Genomic DNA, 24,609 nt, shown 5'->3' with positions numbered 1-24,609 from the left:
ACTTATAAACCTCACACTGGAAGGCTATGCTTTCTAGGGCTGTTCCAGAATCCTTTGAAAGTCTGGGTGGGGGGTTGCTATTATTATAGAGGACCTCAACTTGATTCCCAGCACTGCTAGTAACTCCAGCCTAAGGAAATCCGACTCTTTTCTGCCTCCATGGGCATACACTTACAAACACACAAAACCTTTTAAAACCCCGGGTGGTTCCATTCTCTCCCAGCCCCACCTTCGCTCTCTAATGTAAGCTTGGTGAAGGTGCTGTGGATTACTCTGCAGCGTAGAGACTTGACGGAGGCGAAAAACGCCTGGCTTCACAGAATAAGGAGCCAGGGAGACAAGCCTGCCGATCGTGACGTCACAAAACTGTGACGCGCCCTGGAGCTCCGCCCTCTTACGACCTGCGCCGGGAATCCGGGCTGTCTGCGCCGTGGCGTCACAGGTCCAGGCAGGCGGGTTTTCCGTCGGCCCAATGGGAGCGACGCGCCGGCCTCCCCTTTAAGGAATGTTGTGACCTGACGTCACCCAGGCGAGTTACCTCCCGCAGCCGCCACCGCCGGGCTCAGCGCGAGCCCCGCAGCCCTTGAGCTCGAGCCCCGGAGCCCCCGGCGCTCCGAACCGCAGCCACATCCCTAAACCGCGCGCCCCGGAGCCCCGGCTGCGCGCCCCGCCGGGCCCGCGCGATGCCCTCCGACCGGCCTTTCAAGCAGCGGCGCAGCTTCGGTGAGGCCCTGGGGGTGAACTGCCATCGGGGACCGAGGGATGGGGGTGCCAGTCGACCCCGATTGCCGCAGGTGACGTCAGCCCCATGACGTCAGGCACCGGCTGGCCGGACCCCGGGTGGAGAGGCCCCAAGGCCTGGCAGGGTCGCCCGCCTTCCTACCGCGTCCCCCGATGGAGGGCTGTGGAGCCGAGGGCCCCGGGGGCGGGCGCTGGGGCGGGGCGGGCCCGGAGCCGCCCCTCGGGGATCGGCGAGGCGGAGTCGCGGGAGGCCTCAGCACGGCTGGGCCTCACACAGAGCTCTGTCCGCAGCCGACCGCTGTAAGGAGGTGCAGCAGATCCGCGACCAGCACCCCAGCAAGATCCCGGTGAGTCTCTAGCCCCCCAGCCACGCCCTGCCCTGCCAGGTCCCGCCCCTGGCTTACGAGTCTCCCGCCCACTCCACTTCCAGGTGATCATCGAGCGCTACAAGGGTGAAAAGCAGCTGCCTGTCCTGGATAAGACCAAGTTTCTGGTCCCAGACCATGTTAACATGAGCGAGTTGGTCAAGATCATCCGGTGCGTGGGCAGCCTCCTATAGGCCTTGGACGGGGCGGGGCCAGGTTCCACTAGAAGAGATGGAGTGGGGCAAGGGTACATGACTTGGGACACCAGGCTCCTGTTCTAGGAGGCTGGAAAAGGTCATGATCGGGGTTGGGGTGAGCTTCAGTAAAGAGGTGAAAGCCTCTAGCTCTGGCTTCGATGGACAGAAAGTGAAGATTCAGAATAATTTTGGGAGGGTCATCCAGGCCTCCAACTGGTGGCCTCCTCACCTGGCATGCCCTCCTGCCTCCACAGGCGCCGCCTGCAACTCAACCCCACGCAGGCTTTCTTCCTGCTGGTGAACCAGCACAGCATGGTGAGCGTATCCACACCCATTGCTGACATCTACGAACAGGAGAAGGATGAAGACGGATTCCTCTACATGGTCTATGCCTCCCAAGAAACCTTCGGCTTCTGAGTGAAGAGTAGGGGTGGGGGTGGGGTGGCTAGGAGTTCTGGTCAGGTTCTCCCCAGGGAGGTACTGCCTCCTAAACTAAGTGATTTCAGTCCTCAGTGGATTAGGCAGAGATGTGACACCCCTCCCCCCCAGGTAGGGGCCATCAGCCTGGGTAGGTTCTGGGCCAGTTGTGTTAGGGTTGCTCTTTTGGGTGCTGGCTGGGTTGGGAGTAGGTGGGGAGCAGCATCCCTTCCCTGTGGGGTTTGTCAAATTTTTAGGCCCTTGCCTGTCTGTCCATCTTGCCCCTCATCCACCTGAGGCTTTGCCTCCTGCCTGGACCTGCCCCACCCCTGAAAGGCTGGCTCCCCTTGTCCTGACATCTGTATGGATCTGTGGTCGTTTCTTCTGCAGAATAAAGATTGCTCAGGCCTGCCTGGCCCTTGCCTCCAGCTGCTTGTTTGGGAGTAGGGAGGGCTGCTAGGTGACTGTACAGGATCCCGGGTAGTATTAGGGGCCAAGCTCAGTCTGCTCCAGGAACACACGGCATCAGAAAAACAATGGAAAAAAAGACCCACACATTTATTAAGTAGTCACAACCTATAAAGCCCTGCTCACTGGCTACTTCCCCTCCTTTCTGTGCACAATCACAAAGTGGGGAGGTCCAAGTGGGGTGCTCCTAGCTTCTCCCCATGGGCCTCGTTGCCAGCTATGAGTCCCCTTTGGTGCCAGAGCTCTCTAACCCTGAACATCTTCTGCCTGAGGACTCGCCTGCTGGCAACTCTGGATGAGGGACTTGGCCCAGCTCTGGCCCTTCCCCCTCTTGTCCATGCAGCTCTGTGCCAGCCAGGGCTACTTGAGTACAAGCATGGCCTCAGCACCATCCTTGGCCGTCAGGTAGAGACCATGTGTGAGGTAATACTCCCGTCGCAGGAAGGCATAGAAGTAGTCAGAGATGAGCAGGATCTGGCAAGGAAAGAGAGAGTGTGAGAGGCCACAGGGCACTTTGCTAGTTTAGACAGGCAGGTTAGTGCCTGCCTGGCATCTCCCACTCCATAAGCCTGCCCAAGGACCTCCTTCCCTCTTGGCACATACCTAGCCCTGAAAGATCTTACAGTCATCTGGCTGTGTGCATTCTACCTTCTGTTCTCTCTGGTTTACACCTCCATCAGTGAGAATGCAGGCCAGTGTTCTGTTCTTACAGTGGTGCAAGCATCAGCCTCTGTCCACAGGCTCTCCCCATAGAGCCTTTCCTAGTCAAACCTATCCAGGAACACAGAATTGCCTACTATTTTCCCATAGCACACAGCTCAGCAATTCTACCTTGAGAACACGATTTGACAGGTGGTGGTAGTGCATAGCTTTAACCCTAGCACTTGGCCAGCTCACCTCTGATGGGTTGTAGATTCTGGTTTTGCACGTGTTCCTCACCTACCCTGACAGGGTTTGGGTGAGAGCACCTCAGGGCTCAAGGTCAGTATCTACTGTCTCAACCATGCTGACCAACAGCTGCCTGGTGGCTTGCTGATATGCTGCAGGGCTCCATGTCCTTTTGTGGATGGACTCTTGGGACATTACACACTTAAAGAGTGCATACCCAGTCCAGCTCTCCAGGTATGGCTTTGGTCCGATGCAAAAATGTATCCGGAGACTATCTGGTTTTGGCCCCTTCAAGGTCTTAGCTGCTCTTCTACAGAAAAGTATATAGCTGTCTGGGACAGGGCTCAAAAGGTCAACCTCTGATCTGTCCCCCTCTCACTAAGTACCTGCCATGTTCTAGGCCTTAGTTTCCCTGTGTGAACTAAGAGGTGGTTGGTCTAGTTCTCGGAGCCTCTAACCTTTTGAGAACTGTGGTATCTCCAGTACTGTGCCTGTCCTCTGGTAAGGCAGGACACTCCCCTGCCAGCTCCAGTTATTGCAGTCTTAGGCACACTGGGCTAAATAAGGTTGTAGACTTTGGGGTCAAGTGTGCAAATGAGACAAATCCTATCCCTCTCTGGGGCTCTAGGGTGACAGTGCACTAGGACTGTTGGCTCCTTCTGACTCTGGTCTGACTGAGTTGGGGCAGGTAAACGGCAGTGGCAGGAGCACTCAGGATCCTTCCTTAGCAGACACAGCATGCCCACCAAGTGCCACACAGTGGAATGTGAAGTTGCAGTTGGAATGAGTTTGCATCAGCAGAGAGGTCAAGGGGTCAGGACTTAATCTGGGGAAGATGAGCCTACAGCAGAAGGAGAGACGGGCAGAGGAAACACCCAGAATCCTGTGGTGAGAAAGGCAGTACAGGGAAATGCTGTAACAGATGGCAGGGCCAGGTGCAGGGTCATGGAGCTCGTAAGAGTCTGAAGCATGAGAAACTTTTGGGAGAACTCAGGTCAGATTTGTGGTTTGAAAAGCTCCCTCTGGCTGCCTGGCATAGGAGACAGTTTGAAAGCAGGGGGCCCTGGGAAATGTCTGAAGTGGTAGTTACAGGGATGGGTAACACTTAGAACAAGTGGTGATTCTTGAAAAACAAAATGCACAAGTGTCAATCTTAGGACCAACATCAGACTAACCTTACTGAGTGAGGGGATCTGCGCAGTGCCTGTCATATGCCTGTCAAAGTTATGAAAAGTAAAGGGCAGAGGATGCTGGGAGACACAACCAAGTATATCATGGCCCCCTAGGTTAGTCCTGGAAGGGGCATGACTGGAAAAGTTATGTCCCAGTGAAGCCTCCCATTCAATTAATGGTAATATCCCCGTTGGTTCTCGGTATAACAAAAGTTCTGTGCAAGTTAAGGTGTTAACAAGGCAGGAAAACAAGTGGACCACACAGCACCTCTCCATACACTCTGCAACCTTCTGTGATACCAAGACAATTCTAAAATGCAAGGTTTCTCCAGAGACACAAAACAGACCAACACAATTGTGGTCTTTTTCTTGTTGGTTTTTTTGTTAGTCTGTTTTGAAGGTTTTGCTGTTTTGTTTTTTTCTTGTTTTGTCTCTCTATATAGCCTTGGTTGTCTTGGAACACTGTACAGACCAAAGAAATCCCCCAGCCTCTGCATTCCAAGTGCTGGGATTAAAGGTGTGTGTCACCTTGTTTTGTTTTAAAACAAAATCTCTTGAAATCCATGATGGTCTTCAATTTGTATCAGAGAATCTCCTTAAACTTCCGAACTTCCCAAGTGCTTAGGTTAAAGATGTGCCACAAATCTGTTTTTATGTGGCATTGGAGATCAAATCCATGGCTTTCGGCATGCTGAACAAGCACCCACTCTGTAAGAGTGTTTAAGAGAATCTTCTCAGTCTGGTTGGTTTTAGTGAGACTGTCTCAATATGTAATCCAAGGTGGCCTGAAGCTTACGGTGTAGCCAGGAAGCAGTGGAGACGGTGGACCATGCAGTTCACGGTCATTCCTGGTTACACGGTGCACTGAAACCAACCTGGTCCACATGAAATATGGTATGTGAGAACACAAGGAACCTCAAAAAAATTTTGGTTGGTAAGACATGATAAAGAATGCCTTTAATTCCAGCATTAAGGAAGCAGAGGCTTCCTTCTAAGTTCTAGGCCAGCCCAGTCTACAAAAAAAGGGGGTGGGGCCAGGGGCTGGAGAGGTGGCTCAGCAGTTAAGAGCACTGGCTGCTCTTTCAGAGGTCTTGAGTTCAATTCCCAGCAACCACATGGTGGCTCACAACATCTGTCACATCTGTAATGGGATCTGATGCCCTCTTCTGGCATATCTGAAGATAGCTACAGTGTACTCATATACATAAAATAAATAATCTAAAAAAAAAAATGGTAAAATGTGTTTTTGGCAATATATTTGTAACTATAATAATTGTTTAAATGAAGTGTAAGTAAATATTTAATTCTACATGTGAGTTCCCAGAACAAACATGGTGGTAGGAGAGAACTGATTCCTAGAAGTTCTACACGCATGCTGTGGCACGTGCATGCCCCACCCCTGCAACACAATGTTTTAAAAAGGAGCAGGGCATGTTGCTGAGCACCTGAGAGGTACCTAGTCCACATGAGACTGAAAAAAAAACAAAAAAAAACAAAACCAAACTAGTAAGGTAAAAACCCAGAATAACAGTAAAATAAATAAAAGGTAGCCTAAGCGGTAGCTTTGTGGCCAAGAAAGCAGCGCAGTGCTCTGCTAGGGTCTCTGCAGTGGGTACATGGAGTTCAACGTTCCAGGATTTCTGTGAGAGAGTGTAGAAAAGGTCTTACTCGTTTGCACATACAACCTTCTGTTGCACTTCTAGCTGGGCGCTGTGGCCACAGGGAGAGTGCTAGGCTGGAACTTCAGAGGAAAACCTGGGCCTGCGACTGCAAAGAGAGCCAGGCAGTGGTGCCCCACACCTCTGATCTCAGCACTGAGAGGAGGGGCAGGCGATCTCCAAGTTCAAGGCCAGCCTAACCTACAGAGTGAGTTCCAGGACAGCCAGGGCTGCACAGAAAAGTTCTGTCTGGAAAAACAAGACTACAGGGAGGAAGACCTTCTCAGAGATCCTCGGATTCACCCTGCTCTGTACCAGCTCCAAACCCACAGCCCCTTGCCTATTCTGAGCAGGAGCAAGTTGGGGAGGGAATAGCAAAAGCAAGCGTAAGTTAAGTTAGTAATTGACTTCCTGTTGCTTAAACATGATTTTCTCTGTATATAAAGTGAGAGCAACGAAAGCTCTAGCTTATTATCCACCATAGTGGTCTTCCCTAATCCAAACCCGAGGCCTGTTTTCGGATGCTGCCCTGCTTGTTGTGGCCGATCACCCAGCCACTCCCTTGTGTTCCATATTCCACTTCCTATAGGGCTCATTCTAACCATAACACAGCTGCTTTGTTTTAGGCAGGATCTCACTGTGTAGCTTTGGCTTAGAACTTGCTAGGTAGTTTCCCTTGAACTCAGAGATCCACCTGTCTCTGTCTCCGGTGTGCTAGGATCAAAGGTGTATACCACCACATCTGGCACCAACACAGGAACCTACTGGAGGGATGCAGGCTTGAGGGTCTCCCTGATCTAACTTCTTGAGCCCGAAGGTTCTCTTTTTATTGTTTATTTTACTGCTTTTAAGACAGAGTCTCACCTGTGGCCCATGCTGTCTGGAACTCACTGTGATCTACCTGTTTAGGTCTCGGATGCTCAGATACAGGCATAAGCCTCTGTACCACACCGAGCTCCTGAGGTATCTTCTGAGCTATGCATGCCTGCATATACTGACAGGAGCCTCTGCAGCTTCCCTCTGCCCCATAACATCCCCAAGCTCAGTCATTAACCAACATGGGTGGCATCTGCTCTAACGCCGGAGCCTTAAGCCTAGCACAGGGCTCACACTCTGGGTGCATGTGTTGGTTCTTAGCCCTTTGGCATTCATTACCCTTCAGGCATGGCTTGGTGAGATTTCATTCATCCATCCATCTCCTTGGCAATAAGAAAGGCTCCAGGGCTGTTCTCTGGTCTATAGTGGAGACTTTGAGATAGCCAGGGCCATAGTGGATCTAATCAAAACTGAAATGAGACTCAGAACGTGCTTCAGCTCAGATGTGACAGAAGAGAGCCAGAAACAAACATTTTCTAAGTATCTGTCCCAGGCCAGGTCCTCCTGTGGCTGAGGCCCATTTATATAACCCAGGGTCACAATATATGAGTCAAAAGTCAGGCTTCGCCATCAGCCCTGCCTGTCTATGCCCAACACGCTGAGTTCTTTCTGTCATCTTACACCTCTTAGGTTTGTTTAGCAGTGGCCAGGGCTGGCTGATACTCCATGCCCTAACAAATACTGTGGTGTTCTCCCCAGGTTACAGCTCTGTTACTCTACTCGGTTCTTTTTGGAAAAGGCAAATAAGCTTATGACTTCAGAGCCAATTGGTTTATCCACCTTAACCAATCAGCACCTAGACTTCATCCACCTTAACCAATCAGCATCTAGACTTCAGCCTCCTGGAAACAGATGTGATCACCTCAGTGTGTCTTGACTCCCTCAGCCTCTTCTGTTGGAGACACTAATGATCTTGGGGACTTTAACTGGTTGCTATAGCTGGCAAACAGCTGCTTCCTTGGCTACCGGCATGGACCTACCCACTCACACCCAGAGGACACTGCAAAGGATGGGGCCTCACCTTCCAACTCTAAAGATGCAAAACAGCAAGGAGAGGGGGTGTGGTGTCACCTGAGGTGGAAGTAGGAGGGTCAGAAAGCCATGGTCATTCTCAGCCACTTAGTAAGTCTGAGGCCAGCCTGGGCTATAAGAAAGGGAGTTTGCCTCAAAAACAAAGAAATCACTGAGCCTCAAGTCAGTGTTAGCAGGTAGGACAGTAGTCTCAAAAACATTCTCGTCCAACACCATAATGAGTCCAAATAAAGAAACCACAGTATAGACTCTCGACAGACTACAGCAGCCTCCTCCACACCCGGATTCCAGGCTGAAAGCTCTTTTCCTCCTGGCAGTATGCTGTTTGCAGAGTCTGGATCTAGTCACATTTATCCTTGGTTGAAAACTAATGGCTCAGTCTGAACCTTAGAATGAGGTCCCCAGGGGCCAAGTAGCTCTGACCACTGCAACCCTGATGTTCCCATTCTGTCAGAAAGCACAAAGCATTACTCTCTCCGATTTCCCCTTCTCTCTTTCTCCCCCTTCCTCCTAGAAGCCCCTGGAGTCTACATGTTCCCCAGAACGGTATTAGAAACCACTTCACCGAGAAGCACTCCCAGCCTGGCTTCATGCTCCAGGCTCCCAGCCCAACGCTGACCCCACCACACTGTTTTGAAGGCTATGACTCCTTCACCTGCAGGGCTATAGAGAGCAGTAGTTCTGTGTAAGAAGCACAATGAGCTCTCTCCTACAGGTCTTAAATCTAATAGGCTCCTCTCACATACAAGCAAAGGAAGCTTTGCAAAGGTGTTTTCTTAAGAGAAACAAGAAGATACTTCATTTTAAAGAACACACACACATATACACAAGCTCTCTGTGAGTGCTTGTAAACACATGGAGAAAGACTCAGAAGGGCGAACAAGCACATGATCCAGATTAAAGAGATCACACGGGACAGCTTGCTGTAAACCCTCCTTAAGCATGAGCCACCGTCAATTATAATTTTAAAGTCGTGAGCTTTCTGTTCTTAAATTTATTTAGGGTGGTTGGGACCGTGCTTGTGTGTGCATGTGTGTGAGGGTGTGTGTGCATGTGTGTGAGGGTGTGTGTGCATAAGTCACTGATCAATTTGTTATACACATAATCCCAGCATTTGGGAGGTAAAGGCTGGGAGATGAGGAATTTAAGGCCAGCTTCAGTTCTATAGCAAGCTAGAGGTAAGGCTGGGTACAGGACCCTGTCCAAAGTTTTAAATGGGAGAGAAATAAGCCTGAATGCCGTCCTAGGAGTTTGCTGCATGTACCTGAAGCAAACACTCTTCACTTGCCAGCAGGTAACTGAAGTCAACAACAGGAGTCAGGTTACATCAAACCCACACAACACTGTATGATGTGGGGATTATCACTGGAATCTGCAAAGTGAAGTCACCGGCTAAAAGTCACCAGTGGTTTCATCTGCTCTCCCACACTCAAGCACACACACACAAGCACACACATGCACACACAAGCACACAGCCTCATTAGATGGTTTGCTATTGTCATTTCCTGTAACTGACTCTCAGGTAATGGTAATTACCAAATGATGTGTACCACATGATGAAAAAATCCTTAATGGCCTCAAGAAAGAGAACAAAGCCTTAGTCACTAGAGCAATTGCTCCATCCATTCTGTAATAGGACATGATACTTTTCAAAATGAACAGAGCAAGACTTTAACAGAACTCAAGGTGTTCCACACACTCTATATAAATAAAGCTGACTGTGTCAGTGATGGTCTGGGTTCTGAGCACCTGTCTGGAACCTGCAGCCTTTTGCTACACTGACAGCTCCTACCTTCCTGTGCCAGGGAGGGACAGAAGCCAGACGAATACAGCTTTCCTTGCTAAGAAGGTGTTCCTAAGAGCAGGCTGCTGTGCGCATGTCCCCGCATGCGTGCTATCTCAGGAGAAATGCCAGCTCAGAAGGACTGGGCTTGGGAGTGGAGGACATGAAGAGGCCAGGTTTGGACAAAGAGGAGAGAGTGAAGACAGCTGCAAACTAACTTTGGCACCTCCACCTTTCCCTCTCGACCCTCACACTCCTTCCCTCCATCACTTTTTCCCTCCCCAAGGCAAGGTCTTGGTATGTACAGACTAGTTTGACTTCCCCCATGCAGCTTGGGCTAGTTTGAAAATGAGAACCATACAGCCTCTGCCTCCCAAGTGCTGGGATTACAAGTATCAGCCACCACACCCAGCTTCCCTTTCCTTCTTGCTTTCCTAGTCTGAAGGACCCAGTTGCTACTCTTTGTCCCCCTGGCCTATCAACAGAAAAGCTGTCTTGTTCCTACTAGATTCTTCAACCAACTATGCACATCTTTGACCCCACACACTTGTGATGGCACATGTATCACACACCTACAGTAATAAGTAGACGACAAGGCATGAGAGACCTAAGGTGGTACCAAACTAATAAGAAAAGTCTAAATGCCAAGTATCTACACCCAGTGCATCCACAGGTCCAAGGACAGGGGCAGTATCCTCTTCCTGTGATGGTCTCTTCTTTAGTCAGCATTCCAGGTTAATAATCTTTGTTTTATTTTCATTTTATTTTAGTCTTTCTACATAGACTAGGCTGGGCTTGAACTAAGGTACTCCTCATACCTCAGCCTCCAAAATATCAAAATACAGTTTTGTGCCACCAAACCCAGCTCAGGACAATAAGTAAGTTTAGAGTGACAACCCAGTAAACCAATGCTCCTTCCTGACACAGCCGTTTACTGATCTGGTGGCAGTGGCAATGACAGGTATGTAAGTTGCCTGACAGTCTCCCAGCTTAAGGGGTTATCTGGACCTCTGCTGGCAGGCACAATCTGAATAGCAGCTTGCTAACATCTTCCAAAAATAGAACATTCACATGCCTTCTGATTCTGCAAATGCTACCACTTAAAATCTACCCTAAAAGCAATGCTATGTGGGAGAATACAAGAGCCTCTTCCATTTCAAGTAGCAAAATAACCAGAAGCAACATCAAACCCTAACAGCAGAGGGTCACCTGGTCAAGTAAATCACAGCGTTGCCTACCCAAGGAATGTGGTGGGGTCACTACAAGCACTCATCTCAAAAGGCTGAGGATGTAGCAGTCGGCAGAGTGCGTGTTTAGCATGCATGAAACCTGTGCTCAGTCCTCAGCATAACATAAAACTAGGCATGGCAGCATCTGCCTGTTCTCCTTCTCAACGTTCAGAGGCATATTAAGGATCAAGTTCAAGGTCGTCCTCAGCGACACAGAAGGTCAAGGCCAGTCTTGGATACGTAAAACCCTGTTTCCTTTTTCAAATTATTATCATTTTATGTATATGAGTATTGTGCCTGTATAACACAGAGAAGGACATCAGGTCCCCCAGAGTAGTGAGCCACCATGTGGGTGCTGGGAATTGAACCCCAGTCTTTTGCAAGAATAGTCAGTGCTATTAACTGCTGAGCTGTCTCTCTCAATCCGGTTTGTTTGTTTTGAGATAAGGTCTTACTATGTAGTTCTGACTAGCCTGGAACTCTCAATTAGACCAGGCTGATTTCAAACTCACAGAGATCTATCTGCGTTTGCTTCCCAAATGTTAGAATTAAAGGTGTGTGCTACTATACCCAACAAGACTCAGTTTGAAACAGTTTTTAAATTTTATTTTTTAAATCTCAAGATGAGTGATTTTTATGAAAACACTAAGTCCAGGAGCAGTTTGCAGATTAGATGTTTTTGACTCAAACCAAAGGCTCTTCTTGTATACAAATGTTTTGACAGCTGTCTGTAAATGTATAAACCCTAAAAGACACAACCCACACCAAATGCATGACCAGATGGCCAATTTCTATTCTGGGTGGAAAGGAGGGGAGAGGTAGAACCTTTTTTTCTTTGCTTTCCTACCTTTCTTCCCTACCTCCTCCCCCTTGGTAATGCTAGATATCAAACTCGGGGTCTTAGGAACGCTAAATAAAAATAAGTGTGGTGGCAAACACCTATAATTCCAGCACTTGGGAAGCTAAGGCAGGAAGATCTCCAAGAGTTAGGGGCTAGCACAGGCTAACTAGTAGTGCAGGGGAATGGGGTGGCTAGGAGATAGCTCAGTTGATAAAGCACAGCAGGAGAACCTGAATTCACTCCCCAGGAACTGGGTCACAAGCCACATGTAGTAACACACACTCATCACAGCACTCGGGAAGCAAAGGCAGGACCCCTAGAGCTCGCTGGCTAGCCCATCTAGCTGAGGTGGCAAGTGTAGGTTCAGGGAGAAGTGCTGCCTCAAAAAATAAGGTGAAGGGTGACTGAAGAAGACACCCAACATCAACCTGTGGTCTCCCCCTCCCCACCCACACACCCCCACACACACACATACACACCCCCCCCACACACACACACATACACACACCCACACACACACATACACACACCCCCCCCACACACACACACACACCCACACACACACACACACATACACACACACACACACACACACAGACACGCGCGCACGCGCGCGCACACACCTCTCCAGCATAAAGACTGTTAAGCAAATGCTATACACTTGAGTACATTCCCAAATCCCAATAAAGACTTCTATTTGTTTGTTTTGAGACAGTGTTTCTAGTAATCCAGGGAAGCCTTGAACTTGTTTCATAGGAAAAAGTGGCACATAATTCCTGATCTTGCTCCTCAGTGTGGTGCTTAAAGCCACGTTCCACCACGCCCATCAGATCGCCACACTGGGGATTTAACCTTGGGCTTCAAGCTTGCTACTTAAGCACGTCACTGCTGAGCTACAGTCCTAACCTTGGAACTTTATTTTCCATTTCACATTTTTTGACTTCTTTCCCGTAACAACAGTAAATGTATTACTTATGTGATTAAAAATGCATTCAAAATGTTTTTAAAAGGTAAGAAATGGGGGCTGGAAAATAGCTCTTTGGTTAAAAGCACTGGCTGCTCTTCTAGAGGACTCAGGTTCAACCCAGCACTCTTGTGGTGGCTAACAACATTTATAACTCCAATTACAGGGAAGCCTTGGCCTCCATGGGCACCAGGAACACACCAGATACACATACACACATAAAGGTGAAACATTCAAACACATAAAATGAAAATAAACAAATGAATAAATAAAAGTAAAAAGTGACGAAGCTAAAGAGATACCTCGATACAGTAAGTACTCCATGTGCAAGCGTAAAAGCATGGGGTTGATTTCCAGCACCCACATAGAGCCAGACCTGGTGGCATAGCCTTGTAATCCCAGAGCCGGAGAAGCGGACAAGACGATCCGGGGGACTCACCTAACTTAACTTGGTAAGCCCCGAGTTCTGGTGAGAGACTGTTCTCAAAACATAAGGTTGGGGGCTCAGAGCTTAAGAGTGCTTTCTGCTCTGGCTAAGGACAAAAGTTTGGGTCCCAGGAGGTACATTTGGTGGCTCAATCCTCCTATAACTCCAGCTCTAAGAAATCTGATGCTCTCTTTTGACCTCCTACAGCAAGCATACATATACAGTAATGATAAAGGAGTTTTGTTCTCTTTGTTTGCTTTTTAACCTTTACAGGTAAGAAGTGATACCGAGACTTGGGCTGTTCTCTACAGTCCAGCTACAAACAGACTTAGGCCTGCTGCCTTCGGTCTCTTTCCCACTAGTTAAGTCTCCCCTGGAATTATGGGACCTCCTCTCATTGGGTCAGCCACAGAAGAGAAAGCTGTGATCAGTCACATGGCTGCCTCAAAAAGCACTGCCAATTTCACTTCTTGAGCAAAACTAGAGAGCCAATACAAAACAGGCTGAAAACTATTCTGTGGAGCTTACCAGCTGCCCCAGAGGCCAAGCAGCTCCAAGCTCATCACAGGCAAATGCTGCGATATGTGCAAAAGAAAGGTTCTGGGAAGCACAAGTATCACCCCAGCCTTTGGGTTATTTTAGACACTGCACTGAATCCTGCAGATATCTACCCTGACAGGACATGAGTAGAGACACTGCTTACTCACCATCAGAAACTACCACGAGGGCTGAGACCTCTCTCTTGGTGTTCATACACCACGTATGGTTGAACTGGATGAAAATCCTTCAGCAACAGCCACACAGAAAACACCAGTCCCACCAACACTCTAGTAAAAGCTTAAGCTCCTTCCCATGGCCTGTCCCACAACTGCTAATCCTAAGAAAGTTGCTGGGACCTATTCTTTCGACCATTAGTCTCCAAACAGTTCTGCTCCCACCCCGTCTACTATGCAGGAAACGCCTGGCTATGCCAATGGTGATAAAGTGATCGACAGTGATGGAGCTGAGTCTTTGAAGACCTCAACAATGTGAGCAGAGCCTGACATGAAAGAACATGGCAGATTGAACAAGAGAACTCAGGAAGAATGGACGACTCCACAGAGGCCTTTCCAGACCTCCAGGAAAGCTAGCTACAAGTACAAGTCTCTGCTTTTGTTTTCCATACTGAAACAAGATCTAAAAAGTGAGAATTAGGGATCCTTTTAAGAATAAAACAACAGGGGTTGGAAAAATGGCTAAGTGGTTAAGAGCACTGACTACTCTTCCAGAGGTCCTGAGTTCAATCCCCAGCAACCACATGGTGGCTCACAACCATCTGTAATGGGATCTGATGCCCTCTTCTGGTGTGTGTGAAGACACTACAATGTACTCCTATGAATAAAATAAACCTTAAAAAAACCTATACACATAAAACAAACAAACAAACAAAACAACAGGGGCCAGGGAAGTAGCTCAGTGTTAGAGTGCTTGCCAAACATCCAGGAAGCCCTGGGTTCTACCCTCAGCACTGCATAAATTGGGGATGGTGAAAACTCAGGAGGTAGAGGCAGGAGGATCAGAAGATGAAGGTCATCCTTGGCTACATAGTTACTTGGAAGCTGGCCGGAACCATATGAGACACGTTGTTTTACTGGGCACCCAACAGCCAATTTGTCTTATTGCTAAGCTCCTTGCCTTTGCTTTTACCATCCTCAAAACCCACAAAGATGTCTTCACATTGACCTATTCACCATACACTTCATCAATGCTAACAGGGCACATTTATAAAAGCGGGGTGCCTCTGAAGTTGGGGCTTACCTGAATTTGTTTCTTAACTCCACTGACCATGAAGGAGAGCCTCAGTCCCTCAACTGCAAGCTATGGATAACACTATCTTTCTCTAGATTTGTTACAAGGATTTACTAAAGCAACTCTCAGCACGATATCTAATACATGTACGCCAGATTCAACTTCCTGCAGTTCATTTTCCTGTCCGTTCCACCCAAGTGAGCTCCATGACAGAGCAACTACACCCCTCTCCCGATACCCCTGCATGTTCCAAACTACAGGGTGGGAACCCAGGGCCTCAGCTGACAGCCTGAGACTCAAAATGATGCCCTGACCCTGTGCTACCCTCAACTCTTACCTGCCCAACATTGAAGGTCAGTGTGATGGCATAAAAGAAATTAGAGTTGGCACTTCCTGCATAAATCCACAGGTGCCACAGGACAGGGAAGAGAAGAGAGCAGACGATGATGATGCAGCTGAGGACGAAGATGTTCCGTAGGACTGCAAAGACAGGGAGTCAGTTAGCCCAGAACTCAGTCTCTGACCCTCTGTTTGCTGTGACAGTCACAGGACAGGGAGCTCAGATGGCTCAAAGGTAGAGCACTCCCAGAGACACTGTGTGCTAGGAGCAAATCTCAGACCCAGGTCAATGGCTCCCCATGCCCATAACTTCTGGGAATCTGTATTTAAAGACTTTCTTCCCACCTCAGGCTTGTCTGCCTTAAAACCGGCCACAAGCAGTAATTCTGTGAATGCTTCTAAGAATAAAAGCGAGGCCATTTCATGAAGACACCTGTCTCCTACTCTTCACCCTCCCCTCTTGGGTACAACATGGCCAGAGACAAAGGCTTCAGATGGGTGACAGGAAAGAGACCTCAGTACAAAAATGAGAGGTCATGAGTGCAGCCTCCGGGCTTCAAAGAGACATTTCAATGTACTTGGAAGACCTTCGCTGGCATCCAGTTGGACTTAGGCCAGTGGTGACCTTTGCAGGAACAGGGAACTGCTCCTCACTCCCGCTGGCTGGACGGCTGAAAAATTAAGGCTCTATGCCAGAGCAGATGGACCTGGGGCCTGGGCACAGTACAGCTTGTTCCAGGCACCAGGACGCGTCAGACATGACCAGGACCTACACCCTTCATCGGACCTGCTAGGTCAGATGGAGTCAAGTTCCCCAGATAGTCACTGGGTGGCTTATCCAGTCTGCCACACCACACTGAACAACAGAGACTTCTGACAGGGCCCTTTCCCTCTCAGGCTTCCAAAATAAAATGTACCTAAAGTATCTGGTCTCATTGGGAGGGTCACAGAGGAAATTAGGGGGCTTCAAAGGTTAAAGAGATGATTCTTTTCTTGTATTACATGATAGATACATAGAAACTTACAGCATAATAATTATAACTTATTTGTATTTTAATCAACATTCTTTCACTTTTACACAATAGTTAATTTAATTAAAAAAAAAAATACAGCACATGTTCGACTCCAGCCCTGTGGTAGCTCGCCTTGCAGCTGGACCACTGCAGGCTGGCACCAGCTCTGCCAGCAGGCTGTTCTCTAATACCACAAGTATGCATTTGTCTTGTCTGACTCATCCTGACTCAAGGCTGCAGAAGCCAATGACTGCAATGTATTTATTTGTCTGTTTTTGTTTTGAAAACAAAACTCACTCAGTAAACCAGGCGGGTTTTAAACTCAAAAGATCCACCTGCCTCTACCCCTCCCCCCCCAGTGTTGGGATTAAAGGCATGTCCAGGCCTAGTCTTCTTTGCTCACCCACTGTCCAGTACAAGGAAACAGCTGAGGTGGAAACAGGGAGATCCATACTGGCAGCTAGTATTTCAATGGGACATCTTACAACACTAACTATATGCAACCAGAACAAAAGACTTCACAAAATGTCTACTCAGGGGGCCCAAGGCCAGAGCTAAAGTCATTTAGTGAGCATAACAAGTCACAGATGACAAGTCTCAAATCGGTGCTCCAAACATGAGTCGTCCCTGGACAATGCATACAGTCCAACGCATGCTGACCACTAATCTCTACAGGAACTTAGGATACGCTGTGTCTAGAACTCCCTGCCCAACCAGTTGATGACTGCTTCTACTTCACAGAGCCTATAAGGTCATCCAGGTTTCTGGAAATTTCCTCCTCCTTTGCCCCATCATCTCTGTGGGTATAAAATAATTTATTTCAATGTCTGTGGTTGCTAGGCCAGTAGCTTTGATGGTGGAATATGCAGGGAATGTCTCTGGGTAATTATCACTGATGATAACTGCAATGCTAGTAACATATTTTCTTTCTCAAACTTAAAAATAAAAACATGACAAATACTTTTTTTTTCCTGGAATTCCCTTTTGTAGCCCTGGCTAACCTCAAACTTGCTATCCTCCTGCTTCAGCCTCTTAAGTGTTGGGGTTACAGATCCATACCAGGAAGCTCCACTTACTCTCTTCATCTCATGGATGGAAAAGGAACATCCAGAGTCTCAGAAAGGCTCACATGGCTGCCTGGGAAAGGCAGGGTGTAGACTCAAGCTGTAGGCAGTCTGTCTACACACTGAATTCAGCAACCGGAGATTGCTACACAAGGCCTCTGAGAAAGGGCAATGCCCTCTTCAGGACAGACAACTAAGGAAAACAACCTGGTTTGACAGGGAAAGACCAGTGCCTGACGCTCTGCCCTCCCACAGACCAAGGCATGTCTATATATCCTGATTGCCTTGTGATTCATCACTGGGTGACTCTCATCTGTGAAATGAGGATGTCACAGCAAAAGATGCTGCTGACTCCTCTCAATCAGCTCAGATTGGTCGCCTGGGCTGGGCCTGGCCCGCCCACTCTGCTGTTTACCTTCACTTTGGGCTGCTCTTGCAGGCAGGTTTCCTACTTGCAGCTGCTCAGTTTCACTTCCTGGTTGACACAGACAAACTCAAAACAACAAGAACTATCTTCTTGGGAAGCTTGCTCCAGTAGTTCACTTTTGACTCTTGGCTGTGTATCACAGGTCCCCAAAGAGAGTCAGAGGGTAACTGGGCTCTGTTTCCTTCAAGAGGAGGTTTCAACAGCCTTCTTTTGCAGATTCTTTTTTTTTTTTCCTCTTTTGATTGTTGTTGTTTTCTTTCTTTCTTTTTTATTTTATTTATTTTATCTATATGAGTACTCTCTAGCTGACTTCAGACACACCAGAAGAGGGCATCAGATCCCATTACAGATGTGAGCCACCATGTGGTTGCTGGGAGTAGAACTCAGGACCTCTGGAAGAGCAGTCAGTGCTCTTAACCACTGAGCCATCTCACCAGCCCCAGTTGTTGTTTTTTCAAGACAGGGTTTCTCTGTGTAGCCTTGGCTGTCCTCAAACTCAGAGATCCACCTGCCTCTGCCTCCCAAGTCCTGGAATTAAAGTCGTGTGCCATATTGTCCAGTCATTTGCTGATTCGTTTGTGTTAGGATCCATGTTGGGTGTTGGAAATACAAGGGCAAAGGGAGCCTAAGGGAGCCTCAAGAGAGATGGGCAGGACTGAGGGGTCTTTGTAGGAAGCAGGAAGTCTAATGTTCCTAGCCAAGACTACAGGAAGCCTGGCCACACGCGGCTTCCTATATCTGATTTTAAAGGAGAATTTCAGTTTCTACTGACACCATAGCTCTTCTTTATAATCTCAGTATTCAGAAAGTTAAGACAGGAAGATGACTCCTAATTTTAGGATAGCCTAAGCTACAAAGTAAATTTCAGGATAGCCTTGGCTACAATCTAGGCTCTGTCTCAAACAAACAAACAAACAAACCCATGGAAAAAAATTTGTGCATGCCAGCATCCATGCCAGTATCCACCAGTAACCCTGGATCTGAGAGGTGAAGGCAGAAGGATCAGAAGTTGAGGGTAATCTTCAGCGACACAGTGAGCTTAAGGCCAGTCTGGGCAATACGAAACCCCATTTCAAAAAGCTGGGAGTAGGGGGGAAAGAAGGAAAGAACTCAGTCTCTGTGATCTTACTAGCCACTCTACTAGAATCCAGACTAGACATGGTCATCATCACAAACACTAAAGCTGGGCTGCACTGGGCAAGGCCCACAGAGCTAGGCTCCAGTCCTAGTCTTTCTATTTAGTAGTCACATAACCTTGAACAAGTGGCTCTATCTTTCTATACCTTGGTTTTCTCATCTGTCTTAACGGAGATACTTACCTCCAAAGCTGATGCACAGACAAAATGAGCAACAGCTGTTAGGAACAGTGACATGCTCTAGGTGACAGTTCTTTGTCTTTCCATCACTGGTCACAGTAGCAGGGGGCACAGAGGCACATGCATGCTTCAGATTGCTCCCTCTTTCTTGGTGTTGCTAGCACATCAGGTGCCCAGTAAATGCACATCAACTCCCTTCTCCCAGCAGTTTCACCAAGCAGTTAGCGGCACCGGAATCTTTCCCCGTGAAGAAAGTCAGAATACTCACATCTGTAGAGATGGCTCCACACAGGGAAGAACGCCATGTAGAGGGCCACATCGCCCACAGTTGGATAGGACTTGAAGATAGAGATGATGGCAATCTGAATGAACATGAAGAAGATGGGGTGCTCCCTAGAGAGGGCAGGGGAGACAAACAGGCAGAGAGATCAGCCGGGGACTAGGTCCACTGATCCTACCACACGAACCAAGAGTCTCCCTAGGGATACCTCAGGCCAAGGCTGCCTTACTGCTTACAAGGCATTGATGGGCCAGTCCCCAGGAGCAGGGCAGAAAACTGCAGACATCAAATGCGCAGAGGTGGCCAAGAAGACCAGACAAACACCAGTAAGCCAGTTGACAGGGACACACTGACACCAGTTGCTTCCTCCTATCTGAACTAGGTTTGGGCCTGATCCCAGGAACCAAAGCAAGAAAGCAAATTAAGTTAGCATTCCTTATCTGGGTGGTGGTTGCGCACACCTTCCTTTAACCCCAGGTTTTAGGAGGCAGAGTAAGTTCCAGGGCGGCCAAGGGCACACACACACACACACAAAAGGATATGTCTCAAAAAAAAAAAAAAAAAAGTTAACATTCCTTATTAGTGGACTAAATGACTGCTTGTCAAGAGAAATCAGCAAAGGTTGCTATCAACAGGTCCCAAGACAGGAAGTGACTGTTGGCTCATGACTTGCTCACTGGCAATAAGGTCAGAGTTACACTCAAGAGTTTTTAGTTATTCAGGGGCCAGACTTTTTGTTTGTTTGTTTGTTTGTTTGTTTTGGATATTGGGTCTCATGTAGCACAGACTGGACTCCAACTCACTATGTAGATGACGCTAGCCTTGAACTCATGATTCTCTTGCCTCTCCTTCCTAGATTCTGGATTTCAGACAGGTACCATGTCTGACCTTCAACTAGTAACAGCTAAAATTGGTTTAAATTAATAAACTTCCATGGCTCCTCTTTCATGAGCCTTTGTCTATGCTGAGTTCTGTGCAAAGTTTCTCCTTTGTCATCTCAGAGGCTCCTCACAGCACCACGGTCAGCCCTCTAGGCAGAGATCTTGTTCCCTGTCCTTCCCAGAGACGTTTTCACATTCTCACAGCAAAGGTGAGGACAGCATGGGGAACATGGCTCATCCCACAGTGGCCCTCTGAAAGCAGACCAAGAGCTAAAGGGAAACTAGGAGGGAAAGGCCGTTATCTATCCCTCAGAACAGCCCGACACAAGCAGAGGCTGACTTCTGCCCAAGAGCTAGATGCCTACTGTATCAGCTGCTCCAAAGCCAGGGTAATGGATGGAACACGTCTGGGACCACGGCAGTGTTCTCCTTAGGAGCTTGGCATGGCCCAAGAGGATAAATACAGATCCTGGAGTCAGACAAACTATGCCTGAATTCCAGCTCCACTGCTTGCAAGCTGAAGCGAGAAGTCCTCAACTATGCGATGGAATGACAGTGGTGAGAGGATGCTGGCCTCCAAGTCCTGAGTTTGTTATCAACCTATTCCACAGAGCTACACAGGTCCATGACAGCTCTGTTGAAGAAATGAACTGCACTCTAAGCACCATTTCAGGAAAACTGACCAGGAGATTAAAAAGGGCTGTGCATGCCCAGCCTTCCAAATAACCCAACTAGAGTCCTTGGGATAAATCATAATTGGTCTGTTGATCAAGAACATCCAACCAGATCCACTTTCCACAAAGCCATCCTCAGTGTAACCTCTGCTCCTGCCTGAAATGCTGACGAAAGTGAGTAGTGATGTGGCCTTAGGCACCTTCAGGTGAGCCCAGGGGGAGCCCAGGGCTCCTCCTCGCAGCTTGTACTTGGGTGTGACTATCAACTGCTGACCTGATCAACAAAGCCAGAAGCCTGACGGTGTGTGGTTCTGTGTGACGGTACTGCCAGGTGCCAGCAGGCACAGTGGGGAGGGTGGACAGATAAGCAACAGGCTTCACACTTACTTTAACTTGATGGCTAATGGAACTGTGTAGAAGAAGACGTTGATCTGAAACACGCAGACAAAAAAGAGGCTGAAGTGCTCAAACATCTCTGCAAAGAAGTACCAGAAAAGACCGATGTTTGGAGTGAGATCTGGAACAGAAAGTCTGAAATTAAGAAAACACAGGGAGAGAAGAGAGCAGAGTTACAAATGGTTGGCTTTGCCCTGCTTTTCCTTCAAGGCCAGTACTAGGTGACCAAGCATAGCACCATTCCTTTAAAAGTCATAAAGAGCTCTCCAGATAGCCCCTTATGGATAATTTACAAAACGGAGGGCTAAAGATCCAGAGAATAGAAGCTACAATGTATATTAGCTGAGGACTGGGAAACAGCTCAGTTGTAGAGTGCTTGCCTAGAATGCACAATCCCCTGGGTTCAAACTCCAGAACTCCATTAAACCCAAATGTAAAAGCAGGAGGATCAAAGCTTAAAATCATTCTTGGTAGATACTGAATGCAAGATTAGAATGAGTTACATAAGGGAAACGCCAAGCAAACAAAACCAAGCTAAAAGAATCTGAAATGAGAAAGGGACCCATCCTAGCAACAGAGAGAGCAGCCCCTCTTCACCACACTAGGCCAGTTTACAACCAGGAGCTACCCAGTATTGCAAGAGGAAGGAGACTTAAATAAACAAAATCTATTTTGGGCATTTGAAAGATCTGCCCAGAGGAACAAGCTCTGTAAGCGTGCTCCTCCCAATTCTTGTTCCATATCCCCATAGCAAGAGCCAGAAATCAATCTGCATGCCTGAGCCTGCGGCCGAATTCTCCAAGCGTTTCAGGAGCTATCAGCAGGTTGTGCAAAAATACCAAGGCCACAAAACTCATTTGAAAAGTTTTAAGTTTATCTGGAAGACTTTTGTCTACTTAAATCATAGAAGAATTGGCAACAATACTGGCTCTTCCGAAGTCCATGCTACCTAAATGTATACACACACACACACACACACACACACACAAATGCACAAAAGAAAACATTTGTGGTTTTGTTTTCCAATGTTGGGGATGGAACTCAGAACTTCCAGAACCTGAGCTCTCTAAGCATGCAAGTGCGTGTGTGTGTTTTAAAGAAAGAAGGCAGCAAGGGGCACTAGGCTGGGCAGTGACAAGCGTACTATCTACTGCCCCATCATGATCATTTTATTTATAAGCAGATTCCTGTGGGGTGTGTGTGTGTGTGTGTGTGTGTGTGTGTGTTTCCTAACCCAGGGAGGCAGGCAGAGGTGTGTGTGTGTGTGTGTGTGTGTGTGTGTGTGTGTGTGTGTGTTTCCTAACCCCGAGAGGCAGGCAGGTGTGTGTGTGTATGTGTGTGTGTGTGTGTGTGTGTGTATGTGTGTGTGTGGAGGGGGGTGAAACAAGGTCCATGCAATACAGCCCAGGCTGCAGATGAATTTAATATATTCCAACATTTTTTTTTTCTGGTCCTGACCCTCCTGCCTCCAGCTCCCAACTGCTAGGATTACAGGTGCATGACACTATGCTTTCGTAGTTCAAGACTGTCTTATAACAAGGACATTCCTTTTCTGAGGGAAAAGAAAAAGGAGAGAATTTTTGGCTCAGTAGAAGGCCAGGAACAACTATTCATCAGGTATTATGGATATCTATCCAGGGCAAAACACAAAAAACCTCAAAGTGAGCAAGTTAGTGTGCTTCGAATTTACCACAGGGAAATAGCCCAGAGTCCCCAACAAGAGTTCTACCCTTTAGTTCATCCCCACTGTGATATGTACATGTCACCCATTGGCCTACCTCACACCTACTTAATCAGAACCCCTAGAGACAGGCCAGCAGTCTGGCAGTCAGAAGCTCTCCTAAAGTATGAGTACCCTCATAGTAAACACTGCCTGCAGAGTTTTCTCCCTCTGATTCCACCAGGAGCTATGAAAACCAAATTAGCTTCCAAAATTTTCTATAGAGAGGTCTGTACTCACATGAAACCATAGACTGCGGGGATGAAATCCCAGGAGCTGAGAAGGAAGAAGGAGAGGCAAACTATTACCACCAGGCTTCCTATGTACATCATGGCATACTCCCAAGAGAAGATCCAGAAGGCTTTATTCTTCACTCTCACAGGGATGTACTGCCGCTAAAAGAGAGGCCAGAACAGAACAGTTAGGGACACCCAGGACAAAACCAAACAAAACCAAACCAGCTATCAGCTTATGCATGAAGATCCCTCTGATAAAACCAAGCCATGACACAGCTTTACAATTTTTCTGTTTCCTCTCTGTTTTATTTTCTCGAAACAGGGTTTCTCTGGGTAGCCCTGGCCATCTTGGAACTCTCTTTGTAGAGCAGGCTGGCCTTGAACTCAGAGACCTCTGCCTCTGACTCCGGAGTCCTCAGATTAAAGGCTTGCACCACCACTGCCTGGCAATGATCCTTTTCTTAAACCAGAGAATTATTTGTGTGTGCGTGTGTTTTGAAAAGGGTATTAAGAATGCATCTTGGGCTGGGCGGTTGTGGTGCATACGCCTTTAATCCTAGCATTCAGAAAGCAGAGGCAAGTGGGTTTCTGCGTTTAAAGCCAGCCTGGTCTACCAAGTTCTAGGACAACCAGGAACTCAAAAAGCAAACAAACAAACCAATGCATCCTCTGCCTCAGACCCACTATGCTCCAGGTGTGCAATGGGACAATGGCATACCAGTGATGTCATTCAAACCACGCCTATTGTGTCGACATAAACTAATCTCAAACATGTAAGGGGATGGCAGGAAACTGCCAAATGACCAGTAGAAAATGAAAATGCTTACGCTACCTCGAGATTACACCCAACAATATTATGTCTTATTTATATATGTAGAAATTTAAGTGTAAACGTTTTATGAGACATATTAGGATATACATGGCCCAGCAGAATGACTTGACAGCTAAAAGCACTTGCCACCAAGCCTGGCTTAAGCCTAATCCACATGGCGGAAGCGAGAATCAAGTTCTGCAAGTTTCCCGCTGACCTCCTTATGTGCACAGTGGCATGTGTGTGTCATCACACTCAAGAGGCAGAGGCAGGTGGGTCTTTGGGAGTTCAAGGCCTGGCTGATCTACAGAGTGAGTTCCAGGACAGCCAGGGCTACACAGATAAACCCTGTCTCAAAAACAGGATGGATAGATAAGTAGAAAGGAAAAAACAGGACTTATATAAATTATATCCTGTTTATTTTGTATGTGTGGTGGTAGACTGGACACGTGCCATGGCATGCCTGTGGACGTCAGAAGACAATTACAGGAGTTGGCTCTGGCTTTTCACTACGTGGGCCCCAGAGGGCAGACTTGGGTTCCTGGACTTGGCAGCAGGTACCGACCCAGCCATCTCACTGGCGCTGCTTACAGTGTTCCACAAATA

The 24,609-nt window shown here is 47.8% G+C and overlaps 2 protein-coding genes across 3 annotated transcripts in view; one reads left to right on the top strand and one right to left on the bottom strand.

The window, feature by feature from the left end:
* Positions 1-460: 460 nt before the first annotated feature.
* Positions 461-2,136, top strand: MAP1LC3A (microtubule associated protein 1 light chain 3 alpha). Its single transcript, XM_080924949.1, has 4 exons — positions 461-723; positions 1,033-1,088; positions 1,172-1,278; positions 1,558-2,136. The coding sequence occupies exons 1-4, from the start codon at positions 684-686 to the stop codon at positions 1,718-1,720; spliced, it is 366 nt and encodes a 121-aa protein (XP_080781075.1). The 5' UTR covers positions 461-683; the 3' UTR covers positions 1,721-2,136.
* A 119-nt stretch (positions 2,137-2,255) lies between these two features.
* PIGU (phosphatidylinositol glycan anchor biosynthesis class U) overlaps positions 2,256-24,609 on the bottom strand; it is a 68,656-nt gene continuing 46,302 nt past the window's right edge. For both annotated transcript variants that reach the window (XM_080925050.1, XM_080925051.1), the window contains 5 exons: positions 23,197-23,351; positions 21,228-21,371; positions 19,274-19,398; positions 15,184-15,326; positions 2,256-2,662 (listed from right to left, as the gene is read on the bottom strand). In XM_080925050.1, coding sequence (XP_080781176.1) covers positions 2,549-2,662; positions 15,184-15,326; positions 19,274-19,398; positions 21,228-21,371; positions 23,197-23,351 — 681 coding nt within the window. In that variant the 3' untranslated portion in view covers positions 2,256-2,548. The remainder of the gene's footprint in view (positions 2,663-15,183; positions 15,327-19,273; positions 19,399-21,227; positions 21,372-23,196; positions 23,352-24,609) is intronic.

Source organism: Micromys minutus (genome assembly GCF_963924665.1).
Source record: "Micromys minutus genome assembly, chromosome: 11".
Classification (NCBI taxonomy): domain Eukaryota; kingdom Metazoa; phylum Chordata; class Mammalia; order Rodentia; family Muridae; genus Micromys; species Micromys minutus.
The sequence above is the reverse complement of the archived record's forward strand: the minus strand, read 5'-3'. Positions and strand labels throughout refer to the sequence as shown.

Bases quoted from the DNA above. Each gene is read 5' to 3' on its own strand.
- MAP1LC3A (XM_080924949.1), top strand. From the start codon at position 684: ATGCCCTCCGACCGGCCTTTCAAGCAGCGGCGCAGCTTCG. The intron at 724-1,032 runs GTGAGGCCCTGG...CTCTGTCCGCAG, and splicing joins CAAGCAGCGGCGCAGCTTCG to CCGACCGCTGTAAGGAGGTG. The intron at 1,089-1,171 runs GTGAGTCTCTAG...CTCCACTTCCAG, and splicing joins AGCACCCCAGCAAGATCCCG to GTGATCATCGAGCGCTACAA.